This window comes from Danio rerio, chromosome 18 (genome assembly GCF_049306965.1).
Source record: "Danio rerio strain Tuebingen ecotype United States chromosome 18, GRCz12tu, whole genome shotgun sequence".
Classification (NCBI taxonomy): domain Eukaryota; kingdom Metazoa; phylum Chordata; class Actinopteri; order Cypriniformes; family Danionidae; genus Danio; species Danio rerio.
In genome coordinates this window covers 52,301,255-52,323,037 of record NC_133193.1, presented here as the reverse complement: position 1 = coordinate 52,323,037, position 21,783 = coordinate 52,301,255, and the positions used below count along the sequence as shown (strand labels likewise).

General features: G+C 34.1%; 1 protein-coding gene across 3 annotated transcripts; it reads right to left on the bottom strand.

Annotated features, from left to right (window-relative positions):
- Positions 1-42: 42 nt before the first annotated feature.
- Positions 43-21,262, bottom strand: LOC108180053 (uncharacterized protein C14orf132). 3 transcript variants are annotated; one of them, XR_012393897.1, is made up of 3 exons: positions 20,991-21,262; positions 7,477-7,750; positions 43-1,439 (listed from the first exon to the last, which is right to left on the bottom strand). XR_012393897.1 is itself a non-coding variant. In XM_073929756.1 (2 exons), the coding sequence occupies exons 1-2, from the start codon at positions 21,015-21,017 to the stop codon at positions 7,532-7,534; spliced, it is 246 nt and encodes an 81-aa protein (XP_073785857.1). In that variant the 5' UTR covers positions 21,018-21,045; the 3' UTR covers positions 7,405-7,531. The 3 variants fall into 3 exon arrangements, 1 of the variants encoding a protein (XP_073785857.1); XR_001796544.4 differs by lacking the exon at positions 20,991-21,262 and adding an exon at positions 15,540-15,870; XM_073929756.1 differs by lacking the exon at positions 43-1,439 and having other exon boundaries at positions 7,405-7,750; positions 20,991-21,045.
- Positions 21,263-21,783: the final 521 nt, after the last annotated feature.

Below are 21,783 nucleotides of genomic sequence, written 5' to 3'. Positions count from 1 at the left end.
ATATAATTATTGTACACAGGTCCAGATGAAAAGAACAAAACATCTTTGAAAATGTTTTATTATTAAGTTCACAAATGTATTATAACTTTAATCATCATAGAATTTATTTTATAGGTCAAAAATAGAATAAATGCATATAAATGAGCTTGCTGGTTGTGTCCAAAACGAACAAAAAGCAGTATATTGTATGTGTGTGTAACTTTAGGTGCATAAACATTTTAAGAATATTCATTTTTTACACTTATGTACAGTATGAACAACATGTGCATAAAAAAGCAGGACGGAGAGATTTACATGCAAGACAGCATCAGTTATTTAAAACAATGAAGTCATGTGTGCTGTTGATAAAATAAGGAAATAAATGGCATGATCAACAGTAAACGAGTACACTTATTGAGCTGTATAAGTCGTGCATAAATTCTAGTCAGATTAGTTGTGTATACAGATATTCTGATGCACTTCCTGACAGCTTACTTAATGTATTTCTTTTTTAATAAATGACAGAATATTTACATAATGAAGAGCCTAATTGTCCAGATTTATATTTCCATCCCAATGCTTCATCAAAAAGTGCAGCTCATCCTTTTTCATTTCAGTTTTGTCCTCCATTTCTGTCGCCTGATGTGGTTTGTGTGTTCCTCAATGCTGTTTTCTGATGATTCCTCAGGGAATTCACTGTTAAATGTCTGTTAAACATGTAAATATGAGTGTATCTGATGATCTAGTGATGTCCGTTCACATATTAGACATTGTACAGATCAAACAGGGGATAATTGTTCACTCACATATGATGATACGAATGAATAAACAATGAAACTCATAATTAAAGTCATTAAATTCTTAAATAAAGTGCATCCATCTCCATTTCTATATAAAATACATACATTGACAGATAGATTAGCTTCTCTTTCTTTACACACACCAATCAGCAGTTTGATTCATGCATTCATTTTCTTTCAGCTTAGTCTCTTTATTAATCCAGGGTGGCCACAATGGAATGAACCGCCGACTTATCCAGCATGTTTTTTCGCAGTGGATGGCCTTACAGCTGCAACCCATCCCTGGGAAATGATTAACTCATTCATTCATTCACTTTCCTTCGGCTTAGTTCCTTATTAATCAGAGGTCGTCACAGCGGAATGAACCGCCAATTATTCCAGCATATGTTCTACACAGCGGATGCCCTTCCAGCTGCAACCCAGAACTGGGAAACCCTCATAAACACTCATTCACACACACACAAATACACTTCGGCCAATTTAGTTTGTTCAATTCACCTACAGCGCATGTGTTTGGACTGATGTGTTGATATTTTCTGGATGTCAGTGATGTCCACTACTGAATGTCGAGTTTCTGTTGAGGTCCTCGAAAACTCGAATTCTTCACAGACGTTCATTCAGACATCCTTTAGTAGTAGGCTGCTGTGTGCTTCTTTCAATCTGAAAGACAAGAGGAGATGTGTTAAAGGTTGCAGGTTTTCAACATTCTTCAAAATATCTTCATTTGTGTTCAACAGAAGAAACAGGCTTTACTCCAAAAAAAAAAAAAATAGCAAAAAAATGCTGGATTGTTTTAACTCAAAGTTGGGGAAATATGGACAAAACCCAACCACTGGGTTAAAAAGTGTAACTTCAATTTAAAGGGATAGTTCAACCAAAATGAAAATGTACTCACTATAGACTGAAGTGCTTCCAAACATGCATTAATTTGTTAATTAATTAATTTATTTGTTTATTTAACACAAAACAAGATATTTTGAGTACAGCTGTAAACCTGTAACCATTGACTTTAATAGTATGAAAGACAAATACTATGGAAGGCAATGGTTACAGGTTTTTAGCAATGCCGATAACCTGTAACCATTGATTTTAATAGTAGGAAAGACAAATAGTATGGAAGTCAATGGTTACAGGTTTTTAGCAATGCAGGGAACCTGTAACCATTGACTTCAATAGTATGAAAGACAAATAGTATGGAAGGCAATGGTTACAGGTTTTTAGCAATGCAGGGAACCTGTAACCATTGACTTCAATAGTTTGAAAGACAAATACTATGGAAGGCAATGGTTACAGGTTTTTTAGCAATGCCGATAACCTGTAACCATTGACTTTAATAGTAGGAAAGACAAATACTATGGAAGGCAATGGTTACAGGTTTTTAGCAATGCCGATAACCTGTAACCATTGACTTTAATAGTAGGAAAGACAAATACAATGGAAGGCAATGGTTACAGGTTTTTAACATTCTACAAAATATCTTCTTTTGTGTTCAACGGAAGAAACAGGCTTCACTTAAAAAAAAAAAAGAGCTGGGTTATTTTAACTCAAAGTTGGGTCAAATAAAGACAAAACCCAACCACTGGGTTAAAAAGTGTAACTTCAATTTAAAGGATAGTTCAACCAAAAATCAAATTGTACTCACTATAGACTCAGGTTTCCAAACATTTATTTATTTGTTTGTTTATTTAACACAAGAAAAGATATTTTGAGTACAGCTGTAAACCTGTAACCATTGACTTCAATAGTAGGAAAGACAAATACTATGGAAGTCAATGGTTACAGGTTTTCAGCTAAATTTATATGTTGTGTTAAATGAATGAATAAATAAATTAATTAATAATATATATATATATATATATATATATATATATATATATATATATATATATATATATATATATATATATATATATAAATGTTTGAACAGAAGAAAGAAACTCATAAAGGTTTGAAACAAGTAAATGATGACAGAATGTTCATGTTTTGGGTAAACTCCCCCTTTAAATCAAATAATTAAACCAATATTGTGATTGTCCATATTTGACCCAAGCTTTTGGCTTAAATCAAGTGTATTTAGAGTACACAATGCATGATGGCATCAAGATGTTAAATTAAAGCCTGCAAACCACACGTGACGAACAAACCCAGGCAGATCTGACAAGCTCCAGATGTGTGAATGTCAGGGACAGTTATGACGAGCTCTTATCATGTCTCTGAAAACATGTTTTTGAATGGAAAATCTATTTTATTCACTGCTGAATGTATTTCAAGGCGAGTTTAGCGATTGCAAGCAAACATGTTCATGGTCATTCATTCACTTTCCTTCGGCTCAGTCTCTGATTATCAGAAAGCGTACCTCCAAAATGTGATTTCAGATCATCGCTAGCGTTGCGTTGTTTAAGGCACTGCGGTGTGTGTGTGTGTGTTTGCGTGTGTGATGAACACCTGCGTCTCCATTGACCCCGCAGACAAGCACACAGACAATAAAAAGCAGGACACTGAGCTGCGCCGCCTTCCTGAAGCCAAACTACAGGCAGAAACACGGCACAGCACTCGTGCCAAACTCCTGAAAGAGGAACCGGTCAGCCTGACCACAGAGAAAAGCTGAGCGGCGGATGAGAACAGAGCATTTAAAGACAGCTTTACACTATATTAACAAAATATGTGCAACTGTATATAGTGAATATGAGTGTTTTTGTTTATTTACATAGTTGAATTGCATTTCAGGACCTTGATCTTTGCTCATTGAACTATAAAATTTAAGGTCTGTGTCATTTGTAAGTGATGCTTATTCATTTCCAATTAAACAGAATATTTATAGGGGCTTTTCTTGAGCTCCTCCTTTGAACGGGGTCTGGCTGCAGACTTGGTGAGGGTGCAATCTGAGCTGCATCCAATGCTTTTGAATGCACTTACCTAACTCCTCCCTTAACAGTGACGTCACTAGAAATAAATATTATTTTTAAATAAAGAATGTAATTAAAATAAATAAATACAATTAATTAGTTAAATTAAATTTATTTAAACACAGGAAAATAAATGAATGATATAAATAAAATAATTTATTAAATGAAAAAATTGTTAAATCATTTATTTATTTATTCAAAAAAATATTTAGTTGTATATATGATGTAAGTAAAAGAAATGAATAAATAAATACAATTAATTAGTTAAATTAAATTTAGTTAAACAGAGGACATAAATGAATGACATAAATAAAATAATTTATTTTAAATAAAAAAATAGTTAAATTATTTATTTATTTATTCAAAAAATACATAAATAAATAAATATTTAGTTGAATAAATTATGTAAGTAAAATAAATAAATAAATAAAATTAATTAGTTACATGAAATTTATTTAAACACAGGAAAATAAATGAATGATATAAATAAAATAATTTATTAAATAAAAAAATAGTTAAATTATTTATTTATTTATTTATTCCAAAAATATTTAGTTGAATAAGTTAAGTAAATAAATAAATAAATACAATTAATTAGTTAAATTAAATTTAGTTAAACAAAGGAAAATAAATAATATAAATAAAATAATTTATTAATTTAAAAATAGGTCAATTATTTATTTATTTATTTATTAAAAAAATAAATAAATAAATATTTAGTTGAATAAATTATGTAAGTAAAATAAATTAATAAATAAATACAATTAATAAGTTTAATTAAGTTTAGTTAAACAAAGGAAAAAAATAAATAATATAAATAAAATAATTTATTCAATTAAAAAAATAGTTAAATTATTTATTTATTTATTAAAAAATTTTACAAAAATAAATATTTCGTTGAATAAATTATGTAATTAAAATAAATAAATAAATTAAATTAATTAGTTAAATTTATTTAAACAAACAAACAAACCACATATGTTTGGACTCTGGGGGATACCGGAAAACCCACACCAACACTAGGAGAACATGCAAACTCCACAGAGAAATGCCATCTGACCCAGCCAAGGCTTGAACCTGTGACCTTCTTGCTGTGAGGCGACAGTTCTAACCATTGAGCAACCATTCTGCACGTTCACAATTTTCTTGCTTATATAATCCAGCATCACGTAACATCTGCCATCGGTCCAGTTGTTGATCAACACGATAAAGCAAATCTCTGAGACGAGTGTGTGTGTGTGTCAGAGCAGGCTGAATTAGACAGATGGTGGTCTGCGTATTAAGCATGAATGATCTGGCATGAACACACTGGTCATTCTGTCCGTTCCACTTCCCTTCAGCCACATTTTGAGGCATTTATGACTAATATATCACACTGAAATTGTCAGCAATTCCAAATCAGCTCCGCATTAACAAGAAAGCATCGCCACTTAAACCCACTTCTCTCCCATTTAAATGCTTTTATGTTAAAACATCAGGCCTAAGTTCATAGTTTAACATGAGCACAGATAATATTAATGCTGATCTCTGATCAGATCCTGATTTTCATCTTGGGTTTAGGCTCATTAAGTCAATGACAGCTCTGTCTTTATTAATTTGTGGCATGTTGACGCTGCTTCAGCTGGATGTGACATGCTCGATTAACAATCTTTAGGCAATTTGTGTTGAGGCAACATGAAGGAATTGAGTGAAACCCAGCATTATTTACATTGTGTGTGTGTTTACTGTTTTAATACTTTGTTAACCTCTTTATAATCAGTTTAATCCTGTTTATTGTTATTTCTTATTATGTTTTGATTATTTTAATCCTGTTGTTTTATTTAAAGGATGCTGAATTACCATTGGATATGAAATGTGCTGTATAAATACAGTTTTCCTACAGTTCAGATGCAAAAACCTCAGAAATTTTCTTCTAAAATTAGCATTGTTATCAGGCTCCAGTGTATAGGCTCAGTAATTTCCCTGTTATGACAAGGAATACGTTGTTTTCATGGTCTTCAAAGTGAAATAACTCAACATAAACAAAGGAGGCTGAGAATAATGCCAATTTTTTATATAAATTTTGAATGGCAACTCTTCATATTTTAGTTTGACTTAAAATAGTATCATTATTTTCATGGACACACTGGCTTTTACTGCAAGTAGTTTGAGTTATTAACATTTGCTATTTTTAGTAAGTATAAAGCCATAGCACATTCATAGTAGAGAGTGTGTATTGCAAAATATGACCCTGGATCACAAAACCAGTAATAATTGTACAATATACATGCAATATAATGGTACAAATAGAAAAATATTGATACAACTATTGAAAAATCTGGAATCTGATGGTTGAAAAAATTATTAAAAATATTGAGAAAATCACCTTTAAACAAATAAAGCAATTAAAATTACTAATCAATATTAGATTCGAAATACTTAGGGAAGACAATGTACAAAAGTTTTAATGTATGATGATCTTTAATATTCTAATTTTGGCATATAATAAAAATCGATAATTTTGACTCATGCAATGCATTTTGGCTTTTTTTTTCCGTGCAATATAAAACTGGTTTTGTGCTCCAGGATGATAAATAAGGTGAATATAAATATGAAATAATAATAATCATATAATAATTATACATATAAATAAAACAATTAGTTAATTAATTAATTTATCTAAACAAATAATTAAATACATGAATAAATGTTTACTAAAATAAATAATGTAATTAAAAATAAATAAATAAAATTTAAATTAAATTGTTTATTTAAACAAACAAGTAAATTATATAAAACTAATAATTTATTAAATAGAATAAATTGGTTAAATTATTTATTAATTTAAACAAAGAAATAATGTAATTACAATAAATAAATAAAATGAATTAAATTATTCATTTTAAACAAGCACACAAACAAATAAATCATATAAGTCTAATAATTTTATAAATAAAATAAATTAGTTAAATTATTTATTTAATTATTCAAACTAAAATTTTTATCAAAATAAATTAATTAATTAAACTATTCTTTTAAACAAACAAACAAGTCATATTAATCTAATAATTTAGTAGATAAAATAAGTTAGTTAAAAATAATTTATTTATACAAATAAATAAATATTTAGTTAAATAAATAATGTAATTAAGATAAATAAATAAAGTTAAATTATTAATTTAAACAAACAACCAAATCATATAAATCTATTAATTTAGTAAATAAAATAAATTAGTTAAATAATTTATTTATTTATACAAATTTTTTGTATATTATATTGTATATTTTGTTAAATAATGTAATTAAAATAAATTAATTTGTAATTAAACAAATTAATCATATTTATCATATAATTCTTATAATTTAGTAAATAAAATAAATTATTTTTACTTATTAATAAATTAAATTATTATATTATTAAATCTAATAATTTAGTAAATAAAAATATATATGTAATTATTTATTAAAACAAATAAATACATAAATAAATAAATATTAATTAAATTTTGTAATTAAAATTAATAAATGAGAAAAATGTATTAGCTGAATTAAATTTAATTAAACAAATAAATGAATCATGTAAATCTAATAATTTAGTAAATAAAATAAACTAGTTAAATGATTTATTTATTCAGACAAATAAATAAATAAATAAATACATTCATCATACAGACCTAATAATCTAGTTAAATAATTAAATTAAAGTCAATTAAATCAATCAATCAGATAAGCTGTCTTTAAATGCGCTCATTTCCGGAGTAAGAATGCAGAAGGAAGGTCTCACACACACTACTGTACTGTTCTGTACATACTGCGCTAGTGAGGGGGGATCAGGAGTTCAGGCTGTGTTCTTGTGCACTACGGGGTCTAAAAGGCACAGGCGCAGACCACCGCGACCACCACGATGTTCCCGATGGTGGCGATGACGGCGACCCACAGCCAGATGGCGTCACTGGAGAACTTGCCCTCCTCCTCCTGCTCCGCCGGCCGAGAGATGCTGGTGTTCAGGTTAGAGGTGGAGGTCTGGAGGGACGCGCTGCCGTTGTATGGAGAGTCCATGAAGGCTCCACTGACGGCTGGGAAATGCTGGAAAACAATGGAGAGAAACTGATTCATGCGCTAAAAATGTAATAATTAAACAATCTGTTGTTGTCTTAAAGGGATAGTTCATCTAAAAATGAATAGTCTGCCATCATTTACTACCTTTTTTCCTTTTTTACCTGTCTGAGTTTCGCAAAGGAAGAGGTTTTGAAAAATACTTTGACTTCCATAGTGTGTTTTTCTCCTACGGGAGTTATTTTGTGTTGATTTTGTTAGCTCATGTTGCTTGTTTTGATTCCATGTGTACTTTAAGACCGATTCATGCACTAAAAAAGTAAAGATTAAAGTCATTTGTTGTGCTCTTAAGGGGATAATTCACTCATAAATGAAAATTCTGCCATTGTTTACACCTTTTTTCATTTAATACTCTACTGGATCTTGCATAACTGCTATAATATGCTCCATTTAAAGGGACAGTTCACCTAAAAAACACTGACTTCAATAGTATTGGTTCTTTCTACAATGTCAGTCAATTTTTACAGTTTTTAGCATTCTTCAAATTATCTTCTTTTGTATGAACTTGAAGGTTTTTAACAACCTGAGGGTAAATAGTGCATACTTAAGCTAGAAAATGCTGGAAAACAATGGAGAGAAACCGATTATTGCACCTAAAATGTCAGAATTAATGCAATTTGTGGTGGTCTTAAAGGGATAGTTCACTCAAAAATGAAAATTCTGCCATTGTTTACACCTTATTTCAAGTAATACTCTACTGGATCTTGTAAAAATTGTATGTTTTATACAGCAAATGCCCTTCCAGCTGCAACCCAGTAGTGGGAAACACCCATACACACTCATTCTCTCACACACACACTCACTCATACACTACGGCGAATTTAGTTAATCCATTCCGCTATAGCGCATCTGTTTGGACTGTGGGGGAAACCAAAGCACCCGGAGGAAACCCACGCCAACACAGGGAGAACATGCAAACTCCACACACAAATGCCAACTGGTCTAGACAGGACTCGAACCAGCGACTTACTTGCTGTGAGGTCACAGTTCTGACCACTAAGCCACCATATTATAGTCAAACAGAAAAAAAAAATCCAGACTTTCTCCAGGATAAAAAGATAATAGGGAAAGACTGTGAAGAATGTCCTGTGACTTGTAGCAGCAGGCTCCAGAATGATCTCTATTCATCATGTAACTCTCAGATGGCTCCCGTCTGGAGTATGATGTCACCAGTCTGGAGCTACACAGGTGCATTCTGGGAGATGATCAATGTGCTGGTCACCTCATTATCCCTCAGTCTGCATAATGACAAGCTCCATTCATCAGAAGCACTCATCGCTCTCACTCTGACCTGAGAACAGCTGTCTGAAGGTGGAGGATTGAACCAAAAAGTAACATTGACCTTGACTTGGAAATCTGAAATTGTATTACCTCTTCTTCTACCTCACAGCAAGAAGGTTGCTGGTTTGAGTCCTGGCTGGTGTTTCTGTGTGGAGTTTGCATGTTCTCCCCATGTTGGCATGGGCTTCCTCCAGGTTTCCTCACAGTCCAAACACATGCGCTATAGGGCGAATTGAACTAAATTGGCCGTGGTGTATGATTGTATGTGTGAATGAGAGAGTGTGTGGGTGTTTCCCAGTGCTGGGTTGCAGCTGGAAGGGCATCCGCTGTGTTAAACATATGCTGGAATAGTTGGCAGTTCATTCCACTGTGGTGATCCATGATGAACAAAAAGACTAAACTGAAGGAACATTAATGAATGTTCGGTGTCTTTAAACACATCGAGTTGTTCACAAAAACACCCCAGTAACATGCATTTAGACTGCACATCAAGTTTAAAAATAAATGATTCTGAGGTATATGAAGACACGAGTGAGCATCCAGAAACCCTTCTGAGTCTTAATACAGATTAACGATGTGTCACGCTGATACTAATATCATGTGACGTCCAGTTTTCTCGCATTATCTTTAAGATCGCTGAATATGACTCATTCGTTTTTATTCGGCTCCTCAAGATTAAATATGATTTAATTAAAAGCCCAAAAAGTTCAGATCGGGTCAACTACAAATGCTGACGTTATGATATTTAGGCCCAATCCCAATTCTATTTTTGTCTCCCTTCCCCTTGGCCCTTACAACCAAGGGTGAAGGGCTTCAAAATTTACCCCTAAGAACTGGGACAGCTCTACAGCACCTGCACACGTCATCATATGTCCTCGCAATCTCCTGCTTCATGTGAGATCAGACGATGGCGACGACTGTAGGTATTCCAGTTGTGTTATTTTTTGGTATTTATCTTCAGGAGATATCACTGAAGGCATATATCACGTTATCATAACGATCTAATGTGGCAATAAGTTCGTAACTGTACTGTGTGTTTACACAGTGGCCATATTCATCAATGTAAACACACCAAAAACTACATTAACATTATAGCAGACACTGTAAAAAGCCCATTGACAGCCACTAGACATCACTGACAGAGTATTCCAGTGTCTGAATGCTGTGGGACTGCTGTACAGGAGTTATTAATAGGGATTATACAGTAGGTGAGAGTTCAAAGTGGCTATTAACGCCGCAGCATGTACCGCCGCCGTTTGAAATAGGTGCCGCTCTGTTTTTAGAGTATGACCGCAGTTTGTGAATGAGCCGCCAGGGGGCGCAAAGGGACGGGATGCGAACGGACAGAAATAGCCCATACAGCAGCTTTAAATATGCTACTGTGCTTGTAAATGATATTAAAAAATGAGTCAAAGCATTATAATTCCTTCATTAATCATTTAAAATTTGTTAACACGCTTTATTGTAAACTTTTTTAAATGCAAAGAGGATTCATTTCGGAAAATAGAATTGAAGAAGTAAAAGACAACTAAAATGAAAGCACAAACATTTACTACAAATAAGTAGTCTTAAATAAATAAATAAATAAAGAGATCGTGAAATATAGCGTTTTTTTTAAGCATGATGGTAAAACACGAACACGGTTATGAATATATTAAAACATGTGTTTGTGTGTCGTACAAAATGGTAATAATGACAAAAAATACTAATTTGTGGATCTCCTTACTTCCGGGTTCTGCAATACTGCCGCTGTAGCTGGTGTATTCTGGGAAATTTTCTTACCCCTTGGTTTCAAGTGTGGTCCTGAAAAATCTTTGTTGGAAGTGCTATTCACCCCTTCCCCTATGCCCTACGCCTTCTATCTAAAGAGAATTGGGACACCCCTACCCCTTGGCGTGCACGCGCAAAACGAGGGGTAGGGCTAAGGGCTTTATTGGGATTGGGCCTTAACTTAGTTGGTGTGTGTGAGTAGTTGCTGTTGTTGGAGATGCTGTTATTATTATTGTTGATGTCATTTTACTGTCATTATTACTACACGATATTGGGAAAAAAAACAACCCAGGCTCATTCTGGAAACGTAGCTTTGCGAACGTTTCTGGAGATCATGCAATACGTCCTGTGAGTTATGTATTTGTGCAGTTTTTGTTTTTGCGAATCCACAAGAGGCCGCTATGCGTGCTTTTTCGCGTCTCAAACTCCTCTTGCGAGTGCCGTCCGCGTCCGCGCTGTTCTCACGTAAAAAGCCGCCGAAGACCGATCTTGATTGCCCGTCTGACTGATCGGCTGGCCAATCAGCCGACCCAGCCACCCTCCTCCTTCCCTAAACCCAAGCATTGATTTACAAAAGCCGTTCAGAAAAAAGAAAAGCCCTTGTCAGATTTTGACCGCGTTTTCCGATTTCACCGCATTCTCGCCCTGTTACGAACTCGTTCGCTTCATTTTTTGGATTCTGTTTTTTGTCGCACCTGATTTCTGGAACTGGACTCAAACCCAGTCGTCGCCGCGGCCGGCTCCCCTCCGGGCCTCCGCTCCGTCAACGTAACACGACGAGCTAACTGGACAAACTGGTTGCGGCGGGTACACCCTCCACACGAAGGTGAGCCGTCAACTGGCGAGCGCAAGAGGAGCAGCGTCGCACATAGCGTTCACTTGAAAAAACTAAATGCAGCCAAATGTACCTCCGGCCACGTAAATCGTGGTCTCCAGAAACGTCTGCGGGGCTACGTTTTCAGAATGAGCTTGGGTTAAAAAAATATGACAATGCAATATTTAGTTTTTCTGCAATATATATTGCAAAATAAATTACTTTTGGCCTGTTTCTACTGAGTGGTACAGTACAGTACAGGTCACCTTTATCAGACTTGCGTTTCCACTGCCGAAAGGGTACCAATGGTGGGCGTGGTGATTGACAGAGTTTTAGCCGCCGTCACTCTCACTCGAGCAAATGTCAAAGTAAAGCTGTACGGGTCGTTCACATATCATATGAGAAGCCCTTAGATGTCTTGGATGTAAGGAAGCATGATATATTGGGGGCCATTTCGTTATCGGCCGATAAATACTATTTTTAAGATTATCGTTAACAATCCGATGTCTAAATTAGGCCGATATCTTTAAGCCGATAAATTACATAACTGTACAGAACTCGCATAGTTGGTTTCGGTTGGCACTGCTCTGGGATTGGAACATGCATGTCTCATGTGTGAGTGCTCGGTGCAGGGGTGTACATCTTAAAAGTGTGGAAGACAGCTGTATGAAATCCAAAAGTTTACCTTCATATCTTTATTAATCACCTGTTTCTAAATTTAATTGTATTTGCATATTGATTAAAGTTACTACAGTTATTTAGAGAAGAGCAGCAAATGAATCTCTCATTGTGTTTTGTTTGATAACAGAGGTGGTTATGTAAGACTTTAGTAACTGTTTGTGCACATTTAAGAGAAAATTAGTTGTGTTTAAAATAAAACACGCAGGACGGAGCAAAGAACAAATAAATAATAAATAAAAATAAGCACTTTTTCGATAGTCCCTTACTGAGAGCTCCGCAAAGCGCAAGCTCTCCCGGCTAAACGCAGATTGCGAGGGCATAAAGGGAGCAGTGGTCGTAATATCGAGCGAAAAAAAGGAAAAGACTGCTGTGAAACATAACCAGCTTTATCTTTAGTAGGAAACACACTTTAGATCTTTTAAGGGTAAGAGGTTTTTGAGTTATTGCCGTCTATGACTGAATACGTCAGGAATATCGAAAACAAAACTAACCTAACCGCGCTCATTTCTGGCGCCCCCTAGATGTACAACGCCCTTAGCATTTGCCTATGCTGCCTATGCCACGGGCCGGCCCTGCTCAGTCATTCAATAAATGCTGATTCAAACTGTTTTAGTTCATGAATCAAAAACAGAATCCTCTCTAAAGAATCGTTCGCTCATTATCGTACTGGTTTTGATTCACTGCAACGTAAATATAGCTGCAGCTATGTGACTTTGCGCGACCCACCTTTGTTCACTGTGCGACCCACAGTTTGAAAACCCCTGGTCTAGTCCCACCCTCTTAGTTAACCCATTATTAGTTTATTCACCTGTTTGTTTGTTAATTCTTTGTGCTTATAGTCTCCTCATGTCTGCTGTCTTGTGCCAGTTCATCATTCGCCATCAAGTCTTGTCCTGTCCTGTTCAGCCCTGATCCCTGCCAGTCTTCCCAGTCAAGTTTGTTTGTTTTTTGTTAATGTTTTCCCCCTCAGGATGCCTTTTTGATTCATTTCATAGTTATTAAACCCCATCATTTTACTGCAATTGAGTCCTCGCTCCTTTCTGACACCTCTTTGCGTAAAAAAAGTAATTGTGGATTGAACATTAAGCAACTAGTTGTTTCAAAAAAGACTTAACAATTGTGTTGATTTAGCTCATATTAAATAAGTACTTTGAAAAAACAAACATAATTTCTAGCTTACACTGTGCTAATATAAACTAGTTCTCCACTTATGCATACTGCGTAATAATTCATGAATGCACAGATTGCCGTCATGATCCCGGAGACATGTATATTTAATAAATCTTTTTATTGTTTTCTCAGGACAGATTTCCAGTGAAACAGCTCTCTTCATTACTTCCAGCCCGTCGCAAAACCAAACCCAAGGAGCATGAAGACAACATTTGGATGAAGCACACGGTAAAGCGGCGTTAGATTAAAATGAAGAGAACAAGCAGTGCAGATTTTGCTCCTGAAGTCATGTGCATAATCAGGCGTCCCGCCACCACATGTCGCACTTCTCTTTTGGATATTAAAAGGTCAACAGATTCATGCAACTCATTCTCATTCATGCTGCTTTTACAAATATTTCACAACCAGATACACTTCAGCAGGACTCTATGATTGAAAAGAAGATTACAATAATAGCTAATGTATTTATTATTAGAGATTTTTTCATGTGGTATTTTAGATTTTATATCTAGTATATCGCAGTATCTTATTATCTTATAGTATTTTATTATTTGATTTATTTTTTATTTAATTTATTGTTGATTATTTATTAAATGTATTACTTTTTTGTTTATTATCCAATTATTTTATTATTTATTTGCTAGTATATTTTTTTATTTTTCTTTATTTTCTTTTTATTTTTGAATCTTAATAATGGTTTATAAAGTAAAAATGGATGCAATAACTATGTCTAATATATTTATTGGAGTCTTTCTTTATTTTATAATTTTCATAAATACAGCAACTATTTTTAATAAAGCAATTTAATAAAACTTTATTTAAATGATGTTTTAATTAATTAATTTGTTTATTTTTAGATTTTTACTGTTTAATAAGTTAAAATGGATGCAATTCCACTGTATACATATTTCAAAATAATATCTGATATATTTATTGTAGTGTTTTTATGTAGTATTTTAGATTTTATTTCAGCTTTAATTTTTTGGGTTATTTAATAACTTTTTTTTCTTTATTTTAGTTTTTATTTTAGAATTTTAATAAATCATGTTTAATAAAGTAAAAAAATAAACTTTACAATTATTATTTCAAAATAATATCTAATATATTTATTATAGAGTTTTTTATGCAGTTTTTATATTTATTTTCAGCTTCATTTAAATAATTGTTTTGTTTTTTTATTTATTTATTTATGTTTTGTTTTTTCTTTATGTTAGTTATTTTATTTTAAATTCTTAATGGTTTTTAAAGTAAAAAATGTATGCAATTACACTGTTTCAAAACAATATGTAATATCTTTATTATAGAGATTTTCCTATAATATTTTATATTCAGCTTCATTTAAATAATGTTTTTGTTTGTTAATTATTTACTTTTTTATAAAATTGTTATATTAATCAATATTTCAGTTCTTTTACTCTTTATTTTAAAGCCTCAATAATGGTTAATAAATGAAAAATGGATGCAATTACACTATCTCAAAACAATATCTAATATATTAAATGAAGTTCTTTGTGTATTATTTCATATTTTACTTCAAATTTATTTAAAAAATGCTTTTGTTTATTATTTATTTACAATTTAGATTAGATTATTGTTTATTGTAGTTATTTTATATTAAAATCCTAATAATGGTTAATAAAGAAAAAATGGAAAATATAGATAAATAAAATAAACATATTTAAATATATTCTCTACAACGTTATTAAATATATATATATATATATATATATATATATATATATATATATATATATATATATATACACTTCTAGAATTGTTTATAGCATGGTATATTCAGTATAATGTAATTAAAAATATAATCAAACAAACAATATTCTTAAACACATGAGCAAACGCATTTCCAGTAACAAAACAAAATGCAGGAACATCCCAAGAACAAATGCAGATGCACAGAAATACACAAATATCACAAACACTCAGACACACAGCTCACGAAACTCACTATAATATAATAATACAATGTGTTTGATAAAAAAAATGCAAAAACGTAAACAACAATTATTGAATAAATAGAAAGAGTACCTCTGTGTTTGTGCTGCTGAGCTGACAGACGGATGAAGAGTTTTTAATATGTCACTCAAACATGCATGTGTGTTGTGCGTGTATGTGTGTGTGTGTGTGTGTGTGTGTGTGTGTGTGTGTGTGTGTAAGTTATAGAGAGTAATCTTGCTGGAGGCAGATTATAGAGCCCGTCTGCACTGATCTGCTCTCTACATCTCACAACTAAAATCACGCAACTCTCTCATTATACATGTGAAATCAATAAATCCTCAGTTTGTTTACTCCATCCTTGTGTTTTCTTGTTATACTGAACTTCCACGTGTGATCTGAAACATGTAATTTTATCTGAATTAACATATTCAGCCTTTGAAACATCAGAAAGGGTTTGATATGCAAATCAGGAGTACAAACCAGCAAATCCAAGAGGATCATGGGTCATGATGACAAACAACATCTGCCACCATCAGCTTAGATGACAGTCGTAGCATGAAACATGCTTAACATCCTTAGGGCATGTTTGAAACGCTAGTTCAAGCTAGCAACATAATAAAACATGCATGCAGTATGTTAAAAATGTCTAGCATTGTTATAAAACATGTTAGCCACGTGTTAGAAACATGTTAAATCACGCATATATTATAACTAGGGTTGTAACAATATACCGGTATGACGGTCTACCACGATTTGAACGTGCACGATTATCATACCATGAACAATTGCATATCAACGGTTTTAACCCTTAAAGACCGAGACAGCCGCCCGCGGCTAAAATAAGTATTGCTCTTAAATGTTTAGTAACTTTTGATCCGCTGATCAGATTCATACAATTCAAAGATTGGCATAAAGAAGAGAATCTCAGCTTTTTAGTGCTCACATAACATTCGCGGACTCAGAGGCTCCGGAATCAGTGCGGTTACGTCATCAAAATTTGACAACGCTGATTTGACAAAGAAACGCTCGTCACTGTGTCTCCGGACAAACCAGACATGATACATTGATGCATTGTCCCTCCTCCATGCCCAGATTGGTTCAAACTCGCTATATCACAACCAATAAGCATAGGTTTCGCTTTTGTTTGTGGACCAACAATGAGCTTTTTGAACAACACGGAATGAGAGATAGGCATACATTTATGCGCGGCTAAATAAAACGCAAAAAAAAAAAGTTTTGCATGAAATAATTCTCATACTAAGTACTTTTGCATCCACAGCAGCACAGAAACATGACAAAACAGTGACACAGCAAAGACGAACTGCTGCTCTTGCTGTTTTCAAAAGACGCAAATGAAGGTGCAGCTGTTTGTCTGCATTGCATACAACCACATCCAAATCCATATCCACAGACAACCATATCCATGCTGGCACATAAAACCTAAGGATGTTCCATATTGAATCTAGTTTCGTTATGTAACTATTTATAGTATAGTAAATATTTATATCTATTTTTTTTACTTAGGATTTGCACCATGTTTATTTGGACTTTGACACATTATTTATTATTTTCTTATTTTTTTATTTGTTCATTGTACAAGTGGACACATTCTCTCACCTCAGCGGTCAAGATTAAGTCCTGAAAATCTCAACATGCTTACATTTCTTCATCACAACCTAGACTGAAAAAAACAACGCTTTAAATACATGTTTACAGCCATAAACTTGGTATTGCACTTTTGGTCTCCCATTTATCCTGCTTATAAGGAAGGACAGTTTAAGTTTATTTTTGTCTAATCTTAAAAGACCTTGCTTGTTTATTCCTTCTAATTTAATTTATTAAAATGGGAAATTTTTCAGTTTATTTTTATAAAAGACTTTTATAGTTCTATTAAAATGGTTCTTTCAAAAGTTTGTTGAAATAAAACCTTTGTTCAGTCAGAAAACGTGTTCTTATTCTTTTCAGAGTCTTTGCTATGAGAATTACTATTTAATACCGTATACCTCAAAACCGTCAAACCATGGTATTGTTTTAGACGATTATCATACCGTAAAAAATTCATACCGTTACAACCCTAATTATAACTGTATAACCATCATCATCTCTGGTTAAATGTTTCTGCTGATGAATCTGCTGCCCAAACCTCTGCACATCTCCCTTCACCTCCTCATCTGTCTGGACTGTTACTAAGTCCTGCCGAGGGGGAGGATGGTGAAAGTGATGAAGATGATTATAATGTCCTGATGGAGCATTCAGAGCAGCTGCTTCAGAAACTCTAAAATGCCTTTCATGTAAACCCGACCCAACTCTGACTTCCAAAGGGCTGAGCGATGCTTGAGTGCATTAAATATGAAAACTCAACACAACTTCACTCCTGATTCAGAAATAAACAACCTCGAAACTCACATCGCCGACATACTTAGAACGTTAAACTGTGAACACGCCTGCAAAAATGCTCCGCTAACACGTTATAGAAACATATAAAAAAATAAGCGAATGGATATTAAATATTGAAATGCTGAAATTATTCATCATGTTTGGAGAAACAGTGCAGCGTCATTATACAGAAATACCCGTCCAATTGGAATCAAGTATTTCCTAGAGTCAGGAGCTCACATCTGATCATGTTTATGTGATCAATAGTTTTATAGAGTGTGACCAATGTTTGTAACTCTATTTTACAACTATACAGCATGACTGAGGACAAAATATATACAGTTGAAAGCAGAAGTTTCCATACACTGTATAAAAAGGCACATAACCATTTAAAAAGTCAGATGTTAACGTGACAAACTGTTTCTCCTTTAGGTGAGTTAGGATTATCAGATGAGTTTCTGTTCTGCTTAATAGCAGAATAACAAGCCAGAATTAACAGAAAATCCAGATTACAATTTGCTAAATGGGAATAAGACTAATGTTTGGAGACATGTCCTGTGGTCTGATGGAGATAAGATTGAACTGTTTGGCCATAATGAGCAGTGTTACATTTGGTGGACGAAGGGGAAAGCGCACAAGCCTAGGAACACCATCCCAACTGTGAAGTATGGGGGCGGCAGCATCATGTTGTGGGGCTGTTTTGCTGCAGGAGGGACTGGTCCACTTCACAGCATAGATGGCATCATGGAGACAGAACATTATGGAGAAATACTAAAGCAACATCTCAAGACATCAGCCAGGACATTAAAACTGGGCCACAAACAGCTCTTCCATACAGACCATGACCCTAAGCATACTGCCAAATTAGTTCAAACGTGCTTTAAGGACAACAGAGTGAATGTTATGGAGTGGCCATCACAAAGCCCTGATCTCAATCCTATAGAAAACTTGTGAATTTGTTGAAAAAGCTTGTGCGAGCAAGACAGCCAACAAATCTGACTCAGTTACAGCAATTCTGTCAGGAGGAATGGGCCAAAATTCCTGCAAACTATTGTGAGGGGCTTGTGGAAGGAGACCCAAAACATTTAGGCAACGTTATACAGTTTAAAAGCAAAGCTAAAAGATACCAAGGAAATGTGTGTAAACCTTTGACTGTCTAGAAATTAATAAAACATTCTCAAAAAAAAAAAAAAATCTCTTATAATTCTGGCATTTAGCAAATGTAAATCATTAAGGTGATCCTAACGGACCTAAAATAGTAAACGTTTAGTGATTACCATCAGACATGATTTTTTAAAACAGTGGTTACGTTCCTTTATTTACAGTGTACAGTATGTAAACTTCTGGTTTTACCAGTAGGCAGACCAGCCCTAACACTGTTCTCTCGAACACAACCTCCCTCCATCTATTTCCTCGTTTCCCATTCACAATCCTATAACCCTCTCTTCCTTCCTAAATTGAATCGGGGGGTCCAATCACTCTACCGAAACGTTACAGAGACAATATCCCCACTCTGAGTTTCTGGACATCATCAGGACGCCCGATCAACCTGTTTACTGTTTATCCTCTTACTTCCCTTCACCTTCATCCCACTGTTCCTCTACCATTCCTTTCATCCCTACAATAAAGTCTAGCTCAAAGTGTGCTGTGGTCCATGCTGGTGAACTTACGGTTGTGAATTGCATTATGGGATGTTGATCTCTGCTTTGTCGTCTTTTGATGTTGAAAATTGAGCACTACAGTTTAACAAAGTGACTTTTATTGACATTTTAGTCGTTTGATAATAATTTTATGTATAAGAAATAATATATAGAGAAATAAGTATGTCAAAAAATCTACTACAGGTTTATTATAAGAGGTTTGTAGCATAAAATACAACACCAACCCAGACAATATATCACTGCAATCTATTAAACATGTTCATAAAAGTCTCTTTTGCAAACTTTTTACAGTTAAAAGTTGAAAGATAGATCAAGATCCCATAATGCAATTCAAAAGCAGAAATAAATGGGGAAAAATGAAAACATGAATCACAAAATATGAAAAACTGCTAATTTAAGGGTATTTTTACTGTGTATGGTCACATACTTGCATCTCTAATCGAGTCTGGGTGAGTTTGGGAACAGATGTGACCGGTGGCCACTTAACATTTCTCATTAGCTTTCTGTCACTTCATAATAATAAAGAGCCTGAAGAAAAAAACAGGTTGATTAATCTTCTCTTAACACCAGATGCTTCACTACATGACCATCACTGACCCTTTTCAGGTGAACTTCAGTACAATGAATAGTCCAAATAACTTTTCATTTAAGTTTAAATTTAAATAATCTAAAATAATTTCATATTATTTGCATGCATGTCTTAATAAAGCACTGCGCTGATACTCTTAGAGTTACCTTATTTTAATAAAGTTTTTATTTTTAGTAAACTTTGCTGGGAGGGGGGGGGGTCTATAATGCACGTTATTACACCAAATACATTAATATAAATAACACAACACTGTACAAACTTTTCAACAATTATAGGTTATATTTTTCTACAATACACCAGTGTTAAAAAATAATGAATACTACAGAATGTATTACAGCTTATTAGTTTAAGATAGTGCTAAAGCATACTGTAGTGTCCATTAACAACAATACTATAACGTATACAGTGTTCAAAATACTATTACTACAGTATTTACTGTACGTGTAAATCACTGTATTCCTTCTGTACTGTTATCAAAAGTTAGACTAAACCATTTAAACACACACATAATACGTAAATAGGACAATCAACACAGTGCAAGTCACCAAATTAGCCTCAATCATGAATATAAAGATAATTTTATGACAAAAAGCGCGGGAAAAGTCCTGACTGCGCTGTGGTGTGTGTCGCTATCATAAGTTACACTAAACCCTGAACACACACGCCTTACTTACACACTATAAGTACACCAGACAATCAACACAGTCACCAAATAAGCCTCAATAATGAATTTAAAAGATAATTTTATGACAAAAAGCGCGGTAAGTCGTACCTGGGCTGTGTGTAGCTATCAAAAGTTACACTAAACCCTGAACACACACACACATTCGCAATAAGTAAAGCAGACACTCAACAGAGACACTAAATTATCCTCAATCTTGAATTTAAAAGATAATTTAATGACAAAATGCCTACCTGCGCTGCCATTAGTGACAACTCCATCCTCGTCCTGTCGCGTGTGAGTGTGTGTATTTTCCGCTCCTCGTGCGCGCGTCTGTCTCCGCTGTGCGCGCGCGCGTCTGTGGAGGATTTAGCTGCAGGCTCGCACGTGCACGCCATCCTCACAGAATTATTCATGCAACTTTATTTTTTGACAGTCAGACACACTGACACTTGAACTGCCTCCTACCTCTCCACAACTATTGGGCTGTAAACATTATGCCTTTTACCATGCCAGTTCATGAATTACTGTGCTTCATTAACATACGAGCAGCTAAACAGTGGCTATGTTCGTCACAAGTCGTCATTATCTCAGTAATTAGATGGGTTTTGAGTCAAAAATCCAATTATGCATATGCGATTTTGGGTAGAAGGTCCATTTGCGATAGCACTCTCCCAATGGATATATTGGATAAGACGAAATGGCCAAGCATCCAGCCCCAAATATACAATTTCACTGAAGCTCCACATGATTTTACAAGAGAGAAGTTAAAGACCTACAAGTCTTTGGATGCCAACAATCCATGATGACCAGATTCAACACTATGTAGTGCTAAAAACCGAGGTTCTGCCCAGCCAAAGACAAGGAAAGAAAACGGAGCTGCACAAGGTCTGGGTAATCATCAACAGGCAGAGCGACTGCATGCTGACAGCAAACGGCACCTGTACGGCAGGGTATGGAATGCACATGTTTACGTTTCATTCAAGCATTCAGTGTCCACAGTTTAATTCACCATATTTAACTGCTTTTGCTGAAATCATTGCTGCA

Excerpts from the sequence above, each read along its gene's own strand:
- LOC108180053 (XM_073929756.1), bottom strand. The coding sequence starts at position 21,017 with ATGGAGTTGTCACTAATGGCAGCGCAG. Across the intron at positions 7,751-20,990 it reads TGTCACTAATGGCAGCGCAG|CATTTCCCAGCCGTCAGTGG; the intron begins GTAGGCATTTTG and ends ATTGTTTTCCAG.